The 22106-nt window shown below is 44.8% G+C and overlaps 1 protein-coding gene across 1 annotated transcript in view; it reads right to left on the bottom strand.

Annotated features, from left to right (window-relative positions):
• Positions 1 to 22106, bottom strand: part of LOC140458848 (uncharacterized) — a 44976-nt gene that overhangs the window by 9707 nt on the left and 13163 nt on the right. The window contains exons 3-7 of the mRNA XM_072553531.1: positions 7890 to 8003; positions 6212 to 6313; positions 3666 to 3713; positions 1508 to 1583; positions 1189 to 1390 (exon numbers count right to left, since the gene is read on the bottom strand). Coding sequence (XP_072409632.1) covers positions 1189 to 1390; positions 1508 to 1583; positions 3666 to 3713; positions 6212 to 6296 — 411 coding nt within the window. The 5' untranslated portion in view covers positions 6297 to 6313; positions 7890 to 8003. The remainder of the gene's footprint in view (positions 1 to 1188; positions 1391 to 1507; positions 1584 to 3665; positions 3714 to 6211; positions 6314 to 7889; positions 8004 to 22106) is intronic.

Genomic DNA, 22106 nt, shown 5'->3' with positions numbered 1-22106 from the left:
GAGGGGAGGGAAATATATCCTTGGTGGAGGGGTCCGTTTGGAGGTGGCGGAAATGATGAAGGATGATACGATGGTTGGTGAGGTGGTAGGTGAGGACCAGTGGGGTTCTGTCCTGGTGGCGATAGGAGGGGTGGGGTTCAAGGGCGGAGGAGCAGGAAGTGGAGGGGATGCGGTGGAGAGCATCGTCAACCACGTCTGAGGGTTAATTGCGGTCTTTGAAGAAGGAGGCCATCTGGGTTGTTCAGTATTGGAATTGGTCTTCCTGGGAGCAGATGCGGCGGAGGCGAAGGAATTGGGAATATGGGATGGCATTTTTTACAGGGGGCAGGGTGGGAGGAGGCGTAATCTAGGTAGCTGTGGGAGTTGGTCGGTTTATAGTAAATGTCCGTGTTGAGTTGGTTGCCCGAGATAGAAATGGAGAGGTGTCGGAAGGGGAGGGAGGAGTCTGAGATGGTCCAGGTAAATTTGAGGTCAGGGTGGAAGGTGTTAGTAAAGTGGGTGAACTGTTCAACCTCTTGTGGGAGCACGAGGTAGCGCCGATACAGTCATCGATGTAGCGGAGGAAAAGGTGGGGGGTGGTGCCAGTGTAGCTGCGGAAGATGGACTGTTCCACATATCCTACAAAGAGGCAGGCATAGCTGGGGCTCATGTGGGTGCCCATGGCTACTCCTTTGGTTTGGAGGAAGTGGGAGGATTGGAACGAGAAGTTGTTCAGAGTGAGGACCAGTTCAGTCAATCGAAGGAGGGTATCAGTGGGAGGGTACTGGTTGGTACAGCGGGAAAGGAAGAAGCAGACCGCTTTGAGGCCTTCCTGATGGGGGATGGAGGTGTATAGGGACTGGATGTCCATGGTGAAGATAAGGCGTTGGGGGCCGGGGAAGCAAAAATCATGGAAGAGGTGGAGGGCGTGGGTGGTGTCCCGAACAGAGGTGGGGAGTTCTTGGACTAAAGGGGACAGGACCGTGTCTCGATGTGACAACATTTAAAAGGCATTTAGACAAATATATTGAGAGGAAAGGTTTAGAAGAATATGGGCCAAGTGCAGGGAAATGGGTTGATTCTTAACTATGGAGACCTAGTTGTCCCCCAGTTGTATCTGGGTGAGAAAGGGTGGGCACTAAGTACCAGCCTTGCCTATAATGCCCACATTCTAAGGATTTAATTTCAAAAATAGGTGGGAGAGGGTACCTTGGTTGTGAAAGAATCAGGATGGACTCCAGTTGGGACACAGCTTATAGTTCTTCTATTTGGATTCAGAGCTGAGAGAAATGTATTAATGGTGGCTGATTTACCAGCTCCCACCAAGCCAACCAGCAAGATGTTTATACAGTGCCCACATTTTGTGGGAGGGTTGTATGTAGACAGATGGCACCTCAGAACTTCCAAGACACTGTCAAAGAACAAGAATTAAAGGAGTTAGATCTCAGGGTGAATTTGTTCAAATAAAGTGAACATTATTCTTCTTGTACCTGGTTTGGAAACACAGTTCCTGATCAAGACAACTTACCTGTGGTTACTAGTTAAACGGCGAACAACATGATACCTTGGGTATGAAGTAGGTGGATGTTTCTGCTTTGAAAAATCTGAAATTAAAATTTATTACGTTAAATTCTACTTCTTAAATATCAGTGGGATGCAGAAACAGCACACTTACAACCTCCCACGTCAGCATTCAGTTATAATTACAAAATCCATAACATGCAAAAGAATTAAATAACTTGTGTCCAGGCTTTGAAAAAATTAAAATTGATTTAATACTAATTTTCCCTTTAGAAATGACCCTGACAATGGACTGCAATTTATGTCCAGGCATATTTCACAGGTTCCTGTATGTGTGGTAAGGGTGACATTATCAGACACATGGCCTCCAGCAGGCAGAATTCGCACTTGAGTAGATCAGGCAGCTTTCTCAGAGGTGTTCGCAATGATTGACATAATTGTAGATGCACATAGAATTAGTATCCAGTGCTTTGACTAGCAAATTTGACCAAGATTGAGTTTGTTTGAGAACAATTGGAAATTGTTATACAATTGTGTTATTCATCACAAGATTAACAAGTTGATTGTGCAAATACAAATAAATTGTTATTATTTTGTAGCCATTATGGAGACATGGTTGCAAAGTGACCAAAGCTAGAAATTGAATATTCAAAAGGTATTTGATCCTTTTGAAGAATAAAGAAAAAATGTCATTGTCCATGAAGAGAATGATATAGAAGTGAGAAATGTTAATGACTCAGAAGATGACAATGTATAATTAATTTGGGTGGAAATGGGAAATACCAAGGAAATCTAGTCCCTAGTGTTAGCAGTTTATTGGGCCTTAAAGCTTATTTTAAAAAATAATGGAAACCTGTAGGAAAGGCACAAGAGCAAACATGGGCTATTTTAATCTCCATAAAAATCAGACTGATCAAATGTAGTCTTGAGGACAATTTCATTGTGTATTTTCAGGACAGCTTCTCAGAACACCATGTTCTCGTATCAACTGGGGAATAGACATCTTAAACCTGGTAAAATATGATACAAATAAATTGATTAACAATCTAGCAAAATTCCCACCATGTATAAATGATCACAACACTGTATAATTTCACACTCAGTTTGACCATGAGAAACTTCGGCCAAAACTGGTGTCTCAAACGTAAATAAAGATACAGTAATTCAAAGAATACTGAGGTCCTAAAGTGGAGTGGAAAACACAGATTATAACATAAGAGTAGCAGATATTTAAAGAGATATTTAATAACTTTCAAATGTTTTTCTTTTATGCAAGTATGATCTCAGCTAATGTTAATACTGGATAAGTCTTAGCTTGATAGATCATAGGTTTACCATTCATTTACTTATGAGTCAGTCACTGAACATATTCACAAGAGGTTTCCAAAGTACTTTTAACAAAAGGACATCAAAGATCATTACATAAAAGAATTATACAAGAATGTGAAGCTATCCAAGAAGTATTTGAAACAAACTCTTTAAACACCTTGCAGACACTCAAACTCAGTGAAGGGTCATCTGTATTTCCATGCTAAAAGTTCCTTATTTGTTTGGCTGTAAGCAGTTTCCACTCTTGCAAGGTTCTGTGTATTCAGTCAATGCAATTATCTTTAATTAATGTCTCTCCCAGTGACATTTAAACAAGCTGCCACCTATGCTCAGTATTCATATCAGTCAAGGTTTGCTTAAACTCACCTCAACAGCCTGAGAGGATTTCTTCCTTTCTGACACCACAAAGGCCTTCTGCTTCTGGAGTTTTTTTTCTGAGTAACTCAGGACTTCTCCCATCTGCCCTGACTATTTGGAGACTGCTAAACTAAAAGCACTTGTACTGTTGTTGACTTTTTCTCTCTGGATGAACCTGCGCCGACGTCCCTCTCTCTTTCTGCCCGGGTTATAACACTCAAATGAACAAATACTTTAGCAATTGTCTCCACAATGGTGATTTGGTCATCATTTAACAGAAATTATGAGGTTGCATGTCATACTGGATCTTAAAATTGGCCAGAAATTGAGCTGGTAATATGAACATTACTGTTAACTTTATCAAGCAGCACAATAACAGGAGTTTTCAGCACTGGAATCCCAGCCCTCTGAATCCTTCCAACATCCAAGCAACATCTGTTGTTCCTGTCACTTACGCCCATCCAGATGTTCCACCTTACCTTCCAGGCTGACCTCAGAATCAGTTGAGTCTTCGCCCCAACTCGAATCTGTCAGAGATTCAGGGAAGAAGCAGATGTGAATTAGGAAGCTGTTGCTGAGATGTGTGCAAGAGTTGGTAGTTGTGGAGAATAGGGCAGTTTTTCTGCTCAACAATGACAGTGTATTGGGAATTTTATTGTGTATTTTAAAAGATGCCCTCAACTCTTAGTAAACATTTGCTTTATTGTATTTTTCCTGATTTGACTCAAGTCCCAATATACCATGCTGGCTGTTGGAATTTAAATTCAATTAATAATATCTGGAATGAAAAACTCATTTCAGTATTTGGTGACTGGGACAACTGATGCCATTTTAAAAATCTGACTTACTCATATCCTTTAGGAAGAAATGTGTCATCCTTACCAGCTCTGACCTAACGGCAACTCCAGACTGCCTACGGTATTGTGGATGATTCTTAACTACCTTCTGGAAACATCCAGCAAGGCACTGGATTGAGGAGCAGATAGCAATTAGAAATCACTAGCATGAGCATCCAAGTTGAGAGGGTAATAGGAAAGGCAAATGGAAAGGGAATGGAGTTTAAAAATGGGAATATCTTTCTAAAAATACACAAGGAACTAATCAGACCGTAGCTGGAATACTGAGAACAATTTCAGCCCATTATTGAAGGGAAGATATACTGGCATTGGAAGCACTGCAGACAAGGTTCATGAGGCTGACATCGGGAATAAAGGATCTGGCTTATGAGGAGATGTTGAACAGGTTGGATCTGTACTCATTGGTGTTTAGAACAATGAGAAGAGGCCTTATAGAAACATAAAAGATTCTTTGGGAACTTGACAAAGTAGATGTGGAGAGGTTGGTTTCCCCTTGTGGAAGAGTCTAGGACAAGAGGCCAAAATATCAGAATCAGGAGCGGCACAGGCTGACATCCCAAGAAAACCAAAATCAATTTGAGAGCTTAAAGTTTTCAGTATTCTCCTTTTTCTACTGAATGGTAGTTGACCAGGTGCACATTCTGTGTTGATTTACAAATATTGATCTTCAGCTGTCACATTAAATCTACCCCATTAATGTATGGAAACATTTATCCTGATAATAACCCACACCCTGGGTAGAGGCAGATCATGAACTAGAATAATTGTTAACCTGTTGTTTCCTGTTGCCCTCTTGACTGTGTACCACTTCGGTACAGCTGAAGCCAGAATGGGAACCACCCACCTCTCCAAAGAAGCTGCAAGATTGACAAAGAGAAACAACCAGATATGGGAGGCTGCTCACTGGGTCTGTGTTATAAAGCAGAGGTTACTCCCTCTTTTAAAAAAAACTGAAACACCCAAGGAGGAGTACCTCTCCCTATAATCTGTAAAAAGAGTTTGAAAAGTGGTGAAACCTGCTTTTCAGCAATTTCTAGTAGTTAAACAAAATAAATCCCTGACACTGACTTTAAAATCAACAAATACAATTCATTTATCTAACTCTACCAATGAACAAGTTAACTAAACTATTAACAAACCAAATAAATTTGTTCTAACTACTAACTATTCGCAAGTAATCTAATGGTATGCTGTTCCAATAAATACAAGCCCCACTCATAAAACAAAACAATAGAATTTAGTCTCTCAAAATTACAGCCCGCATGTCTTCCAGCATGTTCTGTGCCTTTTCCATTGATTCTTTTGTCAGGAATGCCTTCTCTGTCATTGGTACCATTGTTATTTGGATGGTCCTTCTTCTAAGACACAGAATTAGTGGCTCCACAATCATCTGTGTCAAGCACTGAGGGTGGTTAATTCTTGAAGATGGCAGTTAGCTCTTGGCTCCATGTCCAACTGCCTCCTCCTTTTATACCCATGATGACATATCAATATTTCTTACAATAGGACTAGTCCTATGTTGTCAAAACCATCAGAATTAAATTTAATAGGCTTTTGGTATCTTAAGTACCTAGTTCAAACTGGCTAAATTGAAAAGACTGGCGTCTTGGTAAAAATCGGCGCTTAGCCTTCTAACTGTATGGCTTTCGATGCAAATGTTTCAGTTCAGTGCTCTCTGTACACCTGCAAACTCCCAACCTGCTGCTCACATACATTCATACATTTAAATCCCCACACACAGAAAAATCACCATCTTTCAAATGGTCCACATTATGCTCGCCCCCCCCCCCCCCCACACCTTTAGCATTTTACAATTGTTACAATTTTACAAACCTAATTCTAACTTGCTGCCTCCCAGTTTACAATTTCCTTCCCAACGAAGTTGGGTAGAGTATGTCACTCGACCATAACTGAGGAACAGGTCTGTGTCAGACGGGGGTGGTGGTGGGGATGGGCACCAAAACAGGGGCTTCCATAAAATTATAGCAGGCAAATTCATCAACCCATCAAGAGATTAACCTGTGTCCAAAGCATAGACATGGTATGTTACATCAGCCAGTGACAAACCAAATAAGAAGTGCCAGCCCATTTCTTACCCTGATAATAAGCCCAAAATACAAGATAACAAATCCAAACCCACCCCCCCCCCCTCCCTGTATATTACTTACCTTCACTCACAACGTTTTCCGGTATCACTCTTACCCCCATTTCAGTCAGATCCTGTGGTTTTATGTGCAATATTGAGTAAGTCATTTGAAGATCTTCTATATCTGAAAGAAGTGTATTTCAATGAGAAATGTTATGGCTGGACATTGTGAAAATGGCAGGGAGGGACAAACAGGGCAATTTTTATATCTCTCAAAGACCAGTACATTGTGAATTTATCCCGTATATTTTATCAGTACAGAGGAACCTCGATTATCCGAATATGTATTATCCAAATATCGGATAATGCAAAGGAGATCGCGAGGTCTCGATAGAAACATTATATCAAAGATGTGTTTCCAACACTGTTGGCATCTTTTGTTTACAGTGATTAAATGTGAACTGGGCTTACTGAAATGCTGTCGGGAACAGTCCTGGACTGATGGGAGCCCAGGGACCATCTCCAAATGACTGACTTCCCGCCCCCTCTCTCTTCGCACACTTTCCCTTGAGTTCTACACAGGTGTGTACTCTAAACCCCCCTTCCCCAAATTTTCCAACATTGTCCTGTACAGGGCAAAGACAGAACCTCTCAAAAAGTTCGGTGCGCGTGCGCTATTTGGAAACTCAACCCCCAAAAGGCAGCAGCAGTCTTGTTGTTGGTGTCCAGTCTGGCTGCCCTGGACAGGGGATATGGGTGGGTGGGAGGCAGGCGTGGGGGGGGGGGGGGGGGGGGGGGGGGGGGGTTGGGCAAGGAGCGAGGTTAGAGGGCTGGAGTGGGGGCAGTGTTGGACAGGGTTGGGGGCAGGGTTGGATGGGGCAGAAGGCTCGTGCAGTGTGCTGCTGCCTAGTGTCCTGAATGGGAAGCAGAAAACTCTGAGGCCCAGAAGAAAGGCATTGAATCAATTAACCAAATATTCAATTATCTGAACAAAATAGTTCCCGCCCATCTCGTTCAGATAATAGAGGTTCCTCTGTATTCTATTCTCAGCAGACACATGCTGTGTTGTATTTTACCTGATTTTTCTTCTAGTTCCTCATCATATTTTTCAGGTATCTGAATCTGGATATCCAAATCAATTTGAGGGGTCCACTGGAGTTTTGGGAGCCCACCTTTCCTCCAGGAAAGATAACTGAAGGGGTATTGAATTCTTGAGTCTCCCCAACTTCCACCTCCAACTGTTAAACACTCCCAATCACATTGTGGAACCACTTCCCTCAGCATTAATTAACGCGGTGGCAGGACAGCCACTGTGAACCAGAATACCATTACCCTGACCTATCCTTACGGATCCTCTCATTGTCTCGGACACTGTACTGTTTCAGGATGGGAACCACTCACTTTCCAAAGAAGTTTTAACAACTGTTCTTGGTAGCTGGAGAGGCAACACAACAAGGACTAGAAAGATTATCATCAGAACACACTGGCACTGGGAGAAGCAGAAGTATCAGTACCAGGTCACAAAGGGACAGGGAAACCCCATACTAGATCAGGAAGGGAGCTCCATGAAGCTGTACAGATGGAAGTTTCAGTGCACTGAGACCTTTGGAGCTCCCAGCACCAAACATTGACACTCAAGCTGTAGGTATCCATCAACACCACAACCAAGAGTTTTCTGCACTGGTGACCCAGACCCTCTGGTGTATGCTTCTTAGTCCCATCACAGAGCCCCAACTTCAGCACACTCCGATCTCACTTACATTCATCCAGGTTAGCATCGTTGTTTTCTGAGCTGTCCTCTGAATCAGTCGACACTTTCCACCAGTTCGACTGAGAATCACCGTCTAGTCTGAAGGGATCAGTCAGAGACTCATCTGCGAATGAAGGAGCAGGCATTAATTACAAACTTGCTGGTTGCCTGTTGTGGATACAATTGGTAGTTATGGAGAACAATAGTTTCTCAATCTCTCCGACAACTCTGTTACTAGAGGAAATACACAAGTGTCAGAAACTGGACGGTGGCTGGTACAGGCAGTTTTTAGATGTCTCAAGTGACCATATTTTGGGAGCCTTGATGTGGAGGTGCTGGTTTTGGACTGGATTGGACAAGGTCAGAAATTGGATTAGTGGTGCTGGAACAGCACAGCAGTTCAGGCAGCATCCAAGTAGCTTCGAAATCAACATTTTGGGCAAAAGCCCTTCATCAGGAATAAAAGGCAGTGAGCCTGAAGCGTGGAGAGATAAGCTAGAGGAGGGTGGGGGTGGGGAGAAAGTAGCATAGAGTACAATAGGTGAGTGGGGGAGGGGATCAAGGTGATAGGTCAGGGAGGAGAGGGTGGAGTGGATAGGTGGAAAAGAAGATAGGCAGGTAGGACAAGTCCGGACAAGTCATGGGGACAGTGCTGAGCTGGAAGTTTAGAACTAGGGTGAGGTGGGGGAAGGGGAAATGAGGAAACTGTTGAAGTCCACATTGATGCCCTGGGGTTGAAGTGTTCCGAGGCGGAAGATGAGGCGTTCTTCCTCCAGGCGTCTGGTGGTGAGGGAGTGGCGGTGAAGGAGGCCCAGGACCTCCATGTCACAACAGGTTATTGTCCAATAGGCTTATTTGAAATCACAAGCTTTCTGAGTGCTGCCCATTCATCAGGTGAAGTGAAGAGAAGCACTAAGACACAGAATTCATAATCTGAGAGATCAAAAGGACATGCAAATAGTGATTAGAGTGTTGACAAGCCAAATAATAGATCTTTGTAGATGATCAAGAGTGTCAGATGGCATGAGTAAAGCGTCAACAGCTGTACAGCAGGTAAGAACAAAGAAACCAAATGGCTGAAATAATATGATCGATATGAGTCGCATGCCCAAGGGTCTAGCCAAAGTAACAAGTAATCTATAACTGTACAAGCTAATTAAAGAGATCATAACGAGTTATAAAAGTAATGGTGTCAAAACAGGACAGGAAGGAAGATTTTACAACTATAGAACAGTTTGGTGGGGTCACGTGTAGCGTGACATGAACCCAAAATCATGGTTGAGGCCGTCTTAATGGGTACAGAACTTGGCTATCAGTTTCCACTCAGTGATTGTGTTGTTATGTATTGTGAAGGCCACTTTCCCAAAGATTAGAGGCTGAATGTCCATGATTGCTGAATTGTTTCTCGACTGGGAGAGAACATTCATTCCTGTCTGGTGATTATTGTGTGCTGTCCATTCATCCATTGTCATAGGATCTGCATGGCCTCGCCAATATACCATACTTTGGGGCATCTTGCCTGCAACGTATGAGGTAGACAGCATTGGCTGAGTCACATGAGTATCTACCATGTATGATGGTAGTATTTATGTCAATGATCTGACAAGTCTTGCAGAGGTTGCTGTGGCAGGGTTCTGTGCTGTTGTTGTTTATGTTTATCTGGAGGCTGATAAGTTTGCTATAAACAATGGTGTGTTTCAGACTTGGTGGTTGTTTGAAGGCATTAAGTGGAGGCATAGGGCTATCTTGGTGAGATATTTCTCACCACTGATGACATATTGAAGGCTGTGAAGAACATGGCATAGTTTCTCCACTCTGGGGAATTACTGGAGGATGAAGAGTACTCTTATCGAGTGTATCCTGTGTCTGTCTTCTGAGGAGGTCATTGTGGTTTCTACAGTTTAGCCAGTCTGACTGGCGATCAATGGTTGAGTGTCGTATCCCGTTCTTGGGTAAGGGTGTCTTTCAGCATCTTTAGGTGTTTGTCGCTTTCCTCCTCGTCTCAGTATGGACAGGGCTTGTTTGTCGGGGCTGGCTTCTTTAACATGTTTCGGGTGGAATCTAGAGAAGTGCAACCTCATGAGATTATTTGTGGGCTTGCAGTAAAGTCAGGTACTGAGGTGACTGTCCTTGATGGAGATGTATGGTTCCAAAGATGAGACTGATTTCTGAAGAGTAGAACATGGTAAGTCTGATGATGATGGCATGAAACTTATTTGTATCGTTGTGTAGTTATTTCAGTGATTTCTCACCGTGAGTCCAAAGGAAGAAAATATCGTCAAAGTATCTGATGTATAGCATCTGTTTGAGAGCTGGCACAAAGAGGTTAAAGAGGTTTTGCTTGAACTTGTGCACGAAAATGTTGTCATATTGGGGATGCAAATTGGATCCCCATGGCTGTGCAACGTATCTGGGTGAAGACATGGACAAGCCCTGCTCATCCAGAGAGCGAGAGCAAGAGCGAGTGGGAGACAGAGCAAGAAAACAGACCCAGAGGTAGAGCCAGAGAGACAGCAACTGTGTAAATCTACAAGAGACTGGGCAAGTAACTGTAACATGCTAAATAGTATTAAAGCTTAGTTTCATGTTAAAGATTACTGTAACTTTGTTCCTGAAGTTGGGACTATTTTGTATTGGTACTGGTGTGTATTCATTTTCATTTGATCACTTTGGTATTGTGGGACAAACTCCTTCATAACATTCTGGTCGGAGTTGTGTGTAACCCTGATTAAAGTGTAACAGAGATAGCTGTGCCGTACTGATCTGTATTGCCTTCTCACCCACCCCATATCCCACCCTACCACTAACAACTTCCATTCCGCCCCCCCCCCCCCCCCCCCCCCCCCACCCCAGCTGTGACATTGCTATTGTGTGGGAAATATTTATCTCAAGAAACACGCCAGGAAAGACAAATAGAGGAGGGGACACCTTTTCTCTTGAACTCTCTTGCGGTTCTATTACCTGATTCTCGCATACATAGTGAGTGTTTCTCTGAAATAGTTCTGTTTGTTTGTCCATCTTTCTTCTTTCCATCTGCCAAAAGATATCATCCTTTCTTCAGGGAGAGAGAGACAGCAAGTGCTGGAGATGATTTTGACCTGACCTGCCAACGGGGAATATCAGCACAAGCGAAGTTCTAAGTCTAGCCCTGATGGGATGGTGGAAGGGTAGTTTTTGTAACTGAAAAAAAGCGGAATGTGATGGCGGAACATTGGGGATGAACAGGGAATCGTGGCGGGAGAATACTGGACAGTAATTTATATCGCAGATTTCTTTATTGCACAATTACTCAGCGGTTTTCCGGAATTCCCTTCTGTAGTGCTTATTAACTCTCATGCAGAGACCAGAGCAGAAACTCCTCGTCTATTTCCTCAATAACTGCACCAACCGCTGCTGGCAGTTGCTGAGGAGGAAAGGTAACAGTGAAGGTAGAGGGTCACAGTGGGAGTGGGAGGGACAGGCGCCACTGGGTCACACCGGGAATGGGGGGGGGGGGAAAGGAGGGAGGGAGAGAGAGAGAGACCGTCACTGGGTCACACCAGGAATGGGGGGAGAGAGAGAGACCGTCACCGGGTTACACCGGGAATGGGGGGGAAGAGAGACCGTCACTGGGTCACACCAGGAATGGGGGAGAGAGAGAGAGACCGTCACTGGGTCACACCAGGAATGGGGGGGAAGAGGGAGAGAGAGACCGTCACTGGGTCACACCAGGAATGGGGGTGGGGGGAGGAGGGAGAGAGAGAGACCGTCACTGGGTCACACCAGGAATGGGGGGGGGTGGGGAGAGGAGGGAGAGAGAGAGAGACCGTCACTGGGTCACACCAGGAATGGGGGGGTGGGGAGAGGAGGGAGAGAGAGAGACCGTCACTGGGTCACACCAGGAATGGGGGGGAAGAGAGAGAGACCGTCACTGGGTCACACCAGGAATGGGGGGGGGGTGGGGAGAGGAGGGAGAGAGAGAGAGACCGTCACTGGGTCACACCAGGAATGGGGGGGGTGGGGAGAGGAGGGAGAGAGAGAGACCGTCACTGGGTCACACCAGGAATGGGGGAGAGAGAGAGACCGTCACTGGGTCACACCAGGAATGGGGGGGTGGGGAGAGGAGGGAGAGAGAGAGAGACCGTCACTGGGTCACACCAGGAATGGGGGGGTGGGGAGAGGAGGGAGAGAGAGAGACCGTCACTGGGTCACACCAGGAATGGGGGGGGGAAGAGAGAGAGAGACCGTCACTGGGTCACACCAGGAATGGGGGGGTGGGGGGAGGAGGGAGAGAGAGAGACAGTCACTGGGTCACACCAGGAATGGGGGGGTGGGGAGAGGAGGGAGAGAGAGAGACCGTCACTGGGTCACACCAGGAATGGGGGGGAAGAGTGAGAGAGAGAGAGAGACCGTCACGGGGTCACACCGGGAATGGGGGGGTGGGGGGAGGAGGGAGAGAGAGAGACCGTCACGGGGTCACACCGGGAATGGGGGGGTGGGGGGAGGAGGGAGAGAGAGAGACAGTCACTGGGTCACACCAGGAATGGGGGGGAAGAGAGAGAGAGACCGTCACTGGGTCACACCAGGAATGGGGGAGAGAGAGAGAGAGAGACCATCACGGGGTCACACCAGGAATGAGGGGAAGAGAGAGAGAGAGACCGTCACTGGGTCACACGAGGAATGGGGGGGAAGAGAGAGAGACCGTCACTGGGTCACACCGGGAATGGGGGAGAGAGAGAGAGAGACCGTCACTGGGTCACACCGGGAATGGGGGAGAGAGAGAGAGAGAGAGACCGTCACTGGGTCACACCGGGAATGGGGGAGAGAGAGAGAGAGAGAGAGAGACCGTCACTGGGTCACACCGGGAATGGGGGAGGGAGAGAGACCGTCACTGGGTCACACCGGAAATGGGGGGGAAGAGAGAGAGAGACCGTCACGGGGTCACACCAGGAATGAGGGGAAGAGAGAGAGAGAGACCGTAACTGGGTCACACCAGGAATGGGGGGGGGGAAGAGAGAGAGAGACCGTAACTGGGTCACACCAGGAATGGGGGGGGGAAGAGAGAGAGAGACCGTCACTGGGTCACACCAGGAATGGGGGGGGGGGGGGGGGAAGAGAGAGAGAGACCGTCACTGGGTCACACCGGAAATGGGGGGGAAGAGAGAGAGAGACCGTAACTGGGTCACACCAGGAATGGGGGGGGGGGGGGGGGAGAGAGAGACCGTCACTGGGTCACACCAGGAATTCGGGGAATGGACATTCAAACAGTTACACCAGGACAGGGGTAGTTATCCCCATCATCGGCTCACACGGCAGAACTGCGGAGGCATCTCTGCAGGATCGGGGTCCAGATACGTTCACCTACCTTGAACCTCTGACTGGGAGCAATTGGCAGACTGGTCCGGATCCGAACTAGAGGAGCTGCCCATACCTGTTTCTCCAAGTCCGAGGGACACACATCAATATCAGAAAGTGAAAGCAGCTCTCTCACTCGATTGACACAGAGCAGGCACAAAGGATAATAACACCGCTTTCATTGGACAGGAAAAGTGTCCTTCAGAGGCACTGAATGACACTGACTGTCTAGGCGGGATAAGGGGCCAGTGGCTTGCCCGATTCCTTCAACTGGCGAAGTAGCAGTGTTCATTGTCAAAAAGCAAACAACACCAATTAGTAGTCCAACAGGTTTATTTGGAGCAGTAACTTTCGAAGCACTGCTTCTTCATCAGATGGTTGTGGAGCAGAATCGTACGAATTAGAATTTATACCAACAGGATTGCAGTTACACGGAATGTAATATTAAACAAAATTAACCCGAGTCTTTCAACTTTGAGAATGATCATGTTAGTTTTGGTTTCTTCATATCTAAATCCCAGAACTTTTTTTAAAGTTACATTCTCAAGATAGCTTTTAACAATAGATGCTATCTTAGATCATGCATTGAAGGTGTGAGGTTAAAGTTTGTCCATGATCCAATGGTAGGTCAGACTGATTCTATTTCTGAAGTGGGATTTACAGAATTTTACATGGATTTATGCATTTTTTTACAAAATAAAATGTAATTCTATAAGTACAAATTCACCCCACAAGCGTGTGTGTGTGGGAGGGGGTGGGGTGAGGGGTTTGAGTGTCTGTGAGAGACTGTGAATGAAATGGGGTATAAGTCTGAGAGGGTGCATGTATGCGTGCGAGCATGGGGGGTGTATGTGTGAGCGTATGATAGAGTGCTTGTGTAAGAGAAAGGGTCTGAGTGGGTATGTGGGTCTGTAGGATACATGCACATGCGCTTGTATGAGAGTACAGTGCAGTGGGAGCACCTGTAGTGTGACATGAACCCAAGGTCCTGGTTGAGGCCATCCCCATGGGTACCGAACTTGACTATCAGCCTCTGCTCAGCCACTTTGCATTGTTACCTATCCCAATGTATCATGCCTGAGGGCATCCTTCCCTACAATGTATGACATAGACAATATTGGCTGAGTCATGTGACTACCTGCCCTGTACATGCTCAGAAAGTTTGTGATTTCTGACACGTATGTTAGCAAGAGAACATACAGACTCTGACCCATACAAGTCACATGACACCAGGTTATAGTTCAACTTTGACCCATGGACAGTAAAGAAATGACAACATAGTACAAAATTAGGGTGGTGAGTGAATTTTCAATAAATTATTAGTCAAGTTCAATTTTATGCTCGTGGAATTTGGTATTAACACAACTGGAGCTGATACAAAGGCACTGTGTGTAAACCAGTGAAACCTCCTATTCTTCCTTATAGAAATACACTGTGGGCAAATCAGTGAAACATCCTTCATTCCTTTGCAAGGTTTGTAACGGTTTGTAGCTCAGGGTGAGATTTAGGGTGTAGGTTTGCTCGCTGAGCTGGAGGTTTGATATCCAAACACTACATAAGACAAACAGGAAGAAAGTTAGCCACCAGGATACACAAACACCAGCTAGCCACAAAAAGACACGACCCTCTCTCCCTCGTAGCCCTACACACAGATGAAAAAAGCCACCATTTCGACTGGGACAACACATCTATCCTGGGACAGGCTAAGCAAAGGCACGCCAGAGAATTCCTGGAGGCCTGGCACTCCAACCACAATGCCATAAACAAACACATAGACCTAGATGCCATCTATCAACCCCTCAGAAAACGAACAGGAAATGACATCACCACAAACCCCAGGAACTCCATCCAGGAGAAAGATATAAATAGAAAGCAGGAGGCAACAGCTTTGCTTCACTTGGAGGTCGCCATTGATGATGCTACCTAGCCAGGTAACGAAATGTCTGGATATCAAATCTACAGCTCAGCGAGCAAACCTACACCCGAAATCTTTCATTCCCTTGTTAAAACTGAGAGTATCTGCATGGCATATTCTGCAGTGGATCAAGAAGATAGCTCAGTAATGTCTTCTGAACAGCAGTTAGGTATGGGAACAAAAGCTGGCCTTATCTGTGACAACCAGACCCCATGAGCAAATAAAAATAAAAAGTAAGATTAAAAAGTGGCATTGTACACCTGGAACCTGCTAAAATAAGATTAGATTCCCTTCAGTGTGGAAACAGGCCCATCGGCCCAACAAAGTCCACACCGACCCTCCGAAGAGTAATCCACCCAGACCCATTCCCCTACCCTATATCTACCCCTGACTAATGCATCCACATTTTTTAAGTTAATACTTCCATTGTGGTTTGCAGATGTGGTCTGAGCTTCAACAACTCAGAACGCTCAAATTATTGCTTATTCAGAACTCATAAGAATTATACTTACATGTGACATGTACAAGGTTGCCTTGGGCCTGTCGGGAAGTCAAGCCAGAGGGAACGTGACAATATTATGGCTTTAAGAGGTTTACTTTGTCTTATTTGTTTTTATGAAGAGAGATTGAGACAAATGTAATGATTGCTCTGTTCCAAGTCAATAAACAACTTGAGGCCTTGGTTTCTTTTAAAGCTGGAAGAATACTTACATGCCAGATGTCAGATCTCTCGGTGGGGGAGCATTTCAGTAATAGTGATCACAATTCCCTGACATTTACTGTACTCATGGAGAAGGATAGGAGCAGATGGGTATGGGAAATTATTGGAGGATGGGGAATTACAATGCTATTATGCAGGAACTGGGGCACCTAAATTGGGAACAGATATTCTTTGAAATGCACAACAGAAATGTGGAGGTTGTTTATAAAGCACCTGCTGAGAGTGCTGGACAAGTTTGTCCCACTGAGGCAAGGAAGGGATGGTTGGTTAAAAGAACCTTGGGTGACAAGGGATGTGAAACATCTAGTCAAGAGGAAGAAGGAAACTTAGTTAAGGTTGAGGAGGCAAGGATCAGACAGGGTTACAAGGTATCCGGGAAGGAACTGAAGAATGGACTTAGGAGAGCTAGAAGGAGGCATGAAAAAGCTTTAGCAGATAGATTAGATTCCCTACAGTGCAGAAACAGGCCCTTTGGCCCAGCAAGTCTACACTGACTCTCCGAAGAGTAATCCACCCAGACCCATTTCCCTCTGACTAATGCATCTAACACTACGGGCAATTTAGCATGGCAAATTCACCTGATCTGCACATTTTTGGACTGTGGGAGGAAACCTGAACATCCGACACAGACACATGGAGAAGGTGCAAACTCCACACAGTCACCTGAGGCTGGATTCAAACCTGGGTCCCTGATTCTGTGAGGCTACAGTGCTAACCACTGAGCCACTGTGCCATACTGTAGGATTAAGGAAAACCCTAAGGCATTCTAAATCTATGCGAGGAACAAGAGGATGGCCAGAGTGAGGTTAGGGCCGATCAGGGATAGTTGAGGGACCTAGCGCCTGGAGTCAGAGGAAGTAGGGGAGGTCCTAAATGAATACTTTGCTTCAGTATTCACTACTGAGAGGGACCTTGACGTTTCTGAGGACAGCGGGAAACAGATTGATATGCTAGAACAGGTTGATGTAAGGAAGGAGGATGTGCTGAAAATTTTGAAAAATGTACGGATAGATAAATACCGTAGGCCAGACGGGATATACCCTTGATTTCTACAGGAAGCGAGGGAAGAGATTGCTATGCCTTTGGCAATGGTCTTTGTGTCCTCACTGTCCACTGGAGTAGCGCACATGATTGGAGGGTGGGAAATGTTATTTCTTTGTTCAAGAAAGGGAATAATCCTGTGACTTACAAACCAGTCAGTCTTAGTTCAGTGGTGGGCAGAGTATTGGAGAGGATTCTGAGAGACAGGATTTGTGATTACTTGGAAAACCATAATTTGATTAGAGATAGTTAGTGTGGCATTGTGAGGGGCAGATCATGCCTCATGAGTCTTATTTAATTCATTGAGGATGTTACAAAACATTTGATGAAGATATAGCAGTAGTTGTGGTGTACATGGATTTTAGCAAGGCATTTGATAAGGTTCACATGGTAGGTTCATTCAGAAAGTATAGAACATAGGATAGAGGGAAACCTGTCTGTCTGGAGTCAGAATGAGCTGGCCCACAGAAGACAGAGCGTGGTGGTAGATGGAAAGTATTCAGCCGGATGCTCGGTGACCAGTGGTGTTCCATGGGGATCTGTTCTGGGACCTCTACTCTTTGTGATTTTTATGAATGAATGAGGAAGTGGAAGGGTGAGTTAGTAAGTTTGCCGATGACACGAAGGTTGGTAGAGTTGTGGATGGTGGGAGGGCTGTTATATGTTGCAATGAGACGTTGACAGAATGCAGAACTGAGCTGAGAAGTGGCAGATGGAGTTCAACCTGGAAAAGTGTGAAGTCGTTCACTTTGGAAGGTTGAATTTGAATGCAGAATACAGAGTGAAAGGCAGAATTCTTGGCAGTGTGCAGGAACAGAGGGATCTTGGGAGTTCATAGATCCCGCAAAGTTGCCACCCAGTTGATATGGTTGTTAAGAAGGTGAATGGTGTATTGGCTTTCATTTATCAAGGGAATTGAGTTTAAGAGCCTTGAGGTTATGCTGAAGTCCTATACAATCCTGGTTAGATCACACTTGAAATATTGTGTTCAGTTCTGGATGCCTCATTTTGTGGAAAGATGTGGAAGCTTTAGAGAGGGTGCAGAGGAGATTTACAAGGATGCTGCCTGGACTAGAAGACATGACTTATCAAGAAAGGTGGAGGGAGCTAGGGCTTTTCTCATTAGAATGAAAAAGGATGAGAGGTGACTTGACAGAAGTATACAAGATGTTGAGAGGCAGAGATAGAATGGATAGCTGGAGACATTTTCCCATGGCAGAAAGGCTATCACAAAAGGGCATAATTTTAAGGTGATTGGAGGAAGGTTAGGGGAGATGTCAGTGGTAGTTTCTTTACACAAAGAGTGGTAAGAGCGTGGAATTTACTGCCAGAGGTGGTAGTAGAGTCAGATACATTAGGGACATTTAAGCGACTCTTGGATAGGTACTTGGAAGATAATACAATGAAGGGTGTGTAGGTTAGTCTGATCTCAGAGTAGGATAAAAGGCCAGCACAAGATAGAGGGGTGAAGTGCCTGTACTGTGCTGTACTGTTTGATGTAATAGAAGCAGCATGAATGGGTAGAGTCAGTCTCCCACAAAATCAGGGTTTTAGTTTAGTCTTCAGTTATTGTTGGGGTTTTGAAGCTGCCATACATCTCTCCCTTCCACAGCAAAATGCTTGAGTTCCCCCTCTGCCAGATTTTTCTCCTGATGTTCTTCTCTCCTGGATTGGAGAAATCCTGCATGTGAGACAATCTATTTTACTGAATTTACCTTTGCCAAGGGTGTGTTTATGGTACATTACTATATTGGAACAGAAGCCAGTTTGTAATTAAGTAATCTATTATTCTGTTAAGTTTTCTCATAAAGTTAATGTCAGACCAATTCTTCTTTCTTTTAGAGTTATAGAGTCATAGAGATATACAGCATGGAAAAAGACCCTTTGGTCCAATTTATCCATGCTGACCAGATATCCTTGTCAAATCCATTCTCATTTCCAAGCACTTGGCCCATGTCTCTCTGAACTCTTCCTATTCATATACCCATCCAGATACCTTTAACTGTTGTAAATTGTACCTGTCTCCACCACTTCATCTGGAAACTCATTCCATACGTGCACCATTGTGCTGCTTAGGTCCCTTTTATAGCTTTTCCCACTCACCCTAAGCCTATGGCCTCTAGTTCTGGACTCCCCTACCCCAGGGAAAAGACCTTGTCTGTTTATCCCATCCATGCCCCTTATAATTTTATCAATCTCTATAAAGTCATCCCTCAGCCTCCAACACTCCAGGTGTGGGAAAAGATCTTCCACCCTGGCTCACACAGAACATAAGTAAACAAACTTGGCCATACTATACCAGATACGCCCAGAATGCCTCAGCAGTGACCATACAGGCTGAAAAGCGAAACCAGACAGCATTCACAGACAAGGGAATACACTTCCTACAACACACTAACAATACCAAGTCTACATAGCTGTCCCAAAGCCTCGAGGGCAGTCTCATAACACAGCAATACCAAAGCTACACAAAGAACAGGTCAGACGGAGAGGCACCACCAAGGACCTTGCACCCAGGACAGGAAAAATGGGAACACCTTACTGTTTCAGAAGAGACATTCTCACCTACCTGAAAAGAGAACTGAAATCTCCTGATCCCATCAAACTCATTGATACTGTCAGGATGCTACATGCAACAATCAGGACATTCTTCCAATAACTGTTTTTCAATAAGCATCACTGTAACTGGATTATTCAATTTCCAAATACATTATATCTTTCCCCATTTCTAATTAACCTCATTTGTACAAGATTCCTATACAACCTGGCTTCATTCTCAGCTTGACTAGTCTCTCGTTATTGCACTAGCCAAAGCAATTAACTATCTGGCCTGGCCTGATCCAGGGTTTCTCACTTTGATGTGCATGTAGCTTAATTAGTCAAGTGTACACTGACCTGTCAATGAGTTTCTCTTCCTCTGCAAACTTTAGCCATTTTATTGCTGCTCATCTGATTAAGGACATGTGTCATTTTCGTAATTTTAATACCAAATTCTGCATACTCATAGCTTGTTTGCAGCAATAAGGAGAGTAGCCTGAGAGACCTCTTAGGGGTAAGAGCTCGTGCCACTACTCTGCTAATGGTTTTAGAACCTTAACTCAAGTCTGGCTTGAAGGTATCTATGTATTAGTGTAACATTGATGCCAATGGTAAATAAAAGGTCATTATTTAAACTGAACTGTCTGTAAGAGTTTGATATATCGGACTGCCACAGAGTACGATTGCCGGGACAAACCAAGAGAGGCTATAGGTCGAGTCCATCAGGGATTCCCAAGCCATCTCAAATAGGTACTTTAACATACCCACACAGGTAAATTCTATAAAGAGATCGGGCACTTTCTTATTAACCAACTCCTTACCAAGCCATACATTTTACGAAACAAGTCCACACCCACCCTTATGAAAAGCATCCCACCTAGACCCATCCCCCTACCCTATCCCTGTAAACCTGCATTTCCTATGGCTCATGCACCTCACTTGCACACCTCTGAATACTATGGGCAATTTAGCATGGCCAATGCATCTAAGTTGCATATCTTTGCACTGTGAGAGGAAAGCAGAGCACCTGACAGAAACCTATGCAGACATGGGTGAAAAATGAAACTCCACACAGACAGTCGCCCAAGGTTGGAATCAAACCTGGGTCCCTGGTGCTATGAGGCAGCAGTGTTAACCATTGACCCACCATAATGTATGTCTGAGGGATATGCTGGTCTATGAGGTGACAGATTGTGCTGGAGTTCAACTCTGCTGCTGTTGATGGCCTTCCATGCCTCATAGATGCCCAGTCTTGAATTGCTAAATCTGTTTGAAGTCTGTCTCATTTAGCATGGTCAGATGTAACACAATACAATGGAAGTTATTCTCAATGTGAATTGCTTTCGCAATAATCTTCAGCCAGAAGTACCTAATGGATGATCCATCTCAGCCTCCTCCTGTGGTTTCCAGCATGGCAATTGCCAGTCTTCAGCCAATTCCGTTCAGTCCATGTGATACCAAGAAATGGAGGCACTGGATACTGCAAAGGCTACTGACAACATTCCTGTTGTTGCCAACATTTAGCCCATATCCCTCTAAAGCCTTCCTAGTCATATATCCATCCAGATGTCTGTTGGGGTTAAGGAGAATCCAAAGGGTTTTTATAAATATATTATTTCCTCAAAGAATGTGCGGTGGTCACTCTTATCAATACTGTAATGGAAAGAAGCATCTGCAGCTGACAGATTGATAAGGATGAGGTCAAACATGTTTCTCTCTCTTCATCATCTGCCACAGACTCAGTCTTGCAGCTTTGTCCTTTCGGACCCTACCAGCTCGATCAGTAGTATTACTGCTGAGCCACTCTTGGTGATGGACATCGGAAACTCCCATCCATAGTACATTTTATGTCCTTGCTATCCTCAGTGCTTCCTCTAAGTGTTGCTCACATAGAGCAGTACTGATTCATCAGCTGAGGGAGGATGGTACATTGGTAATCAGTAGGTTTCCTTTCCCATGTTTAACCTGAAGCTATGAGACTTCATGGGGTCCAGAGTCAAAGTTGAGGACTCCCAGAGCAATTCTCTTCCAACTGCATACCACTGTGCCACCACCTCTGCTGGGTGTGTCCTGCCAGTGAGACAGGACATATCCAGGGATGGTGATGGTATTGTCTGGGCCATTGACTGTAAGGTATCATTCTGTGAGCATGACTATGTCAGACTATTGCTTGACAAGTCTGTGAGACAACTCTCCCAATTTTGGCACTAGCTTCTGGATGTTAGTGATGTGGACTTTGCAGGGTCACTGGAGCTTTTTCTGCTGTTGTCTTTTCCAGTGCCTAGTTTGATGGAAGGTGATCCGTCCACTTTCATTTCTTGAGACTTTGTAGCAATTGGTATCACTGAATTGCTTGCTCGGCCATTTCAGAGGGCAATTGAGAGTCAACCACATTGCTGTGCATCTGTAGTCACATATAGGCCATACCAGGTGAAGTGAGGATAGTAGATTTTCATTCCTGAAGGACATCCACGAACCAGATGGATTTTTCCAATAATCGACAATGATTTAATTGTTATCAGTAGATTCTTCATTCCAGAATTTTTAAAAATTGAATTCAAATTTCACAATCTTCTGTGGCATGATTTGAACCTGGAACCCCAGAATATTACCTGGGTCTCTGGATTAATAGTTGAGTGATAATATCACCAAGCCTTCTAACTTAGAGGCAAACCTGC

The sequence above is a fragment of the Chiloscyllium punctatum genome, chromosome 34 (assembly GCF_047496795.1).
Source record: "Chiloscyllium punctatum isolate Juve2018m chromosome 34, sChiPun1.3, whole genome shotgun sequence".
In the NCBI taxonomy this organism is placed as follows: Eukaryota; Metazoa; Chordata; class Chondrichthyes; order Orectolobiformes; family Hemiscylliidae; genus Chiloscyllium; species Chiloscyllium punctatum.
This window is presented reverse-complemented; position numbering and strand designations above follow the sequence as displayed.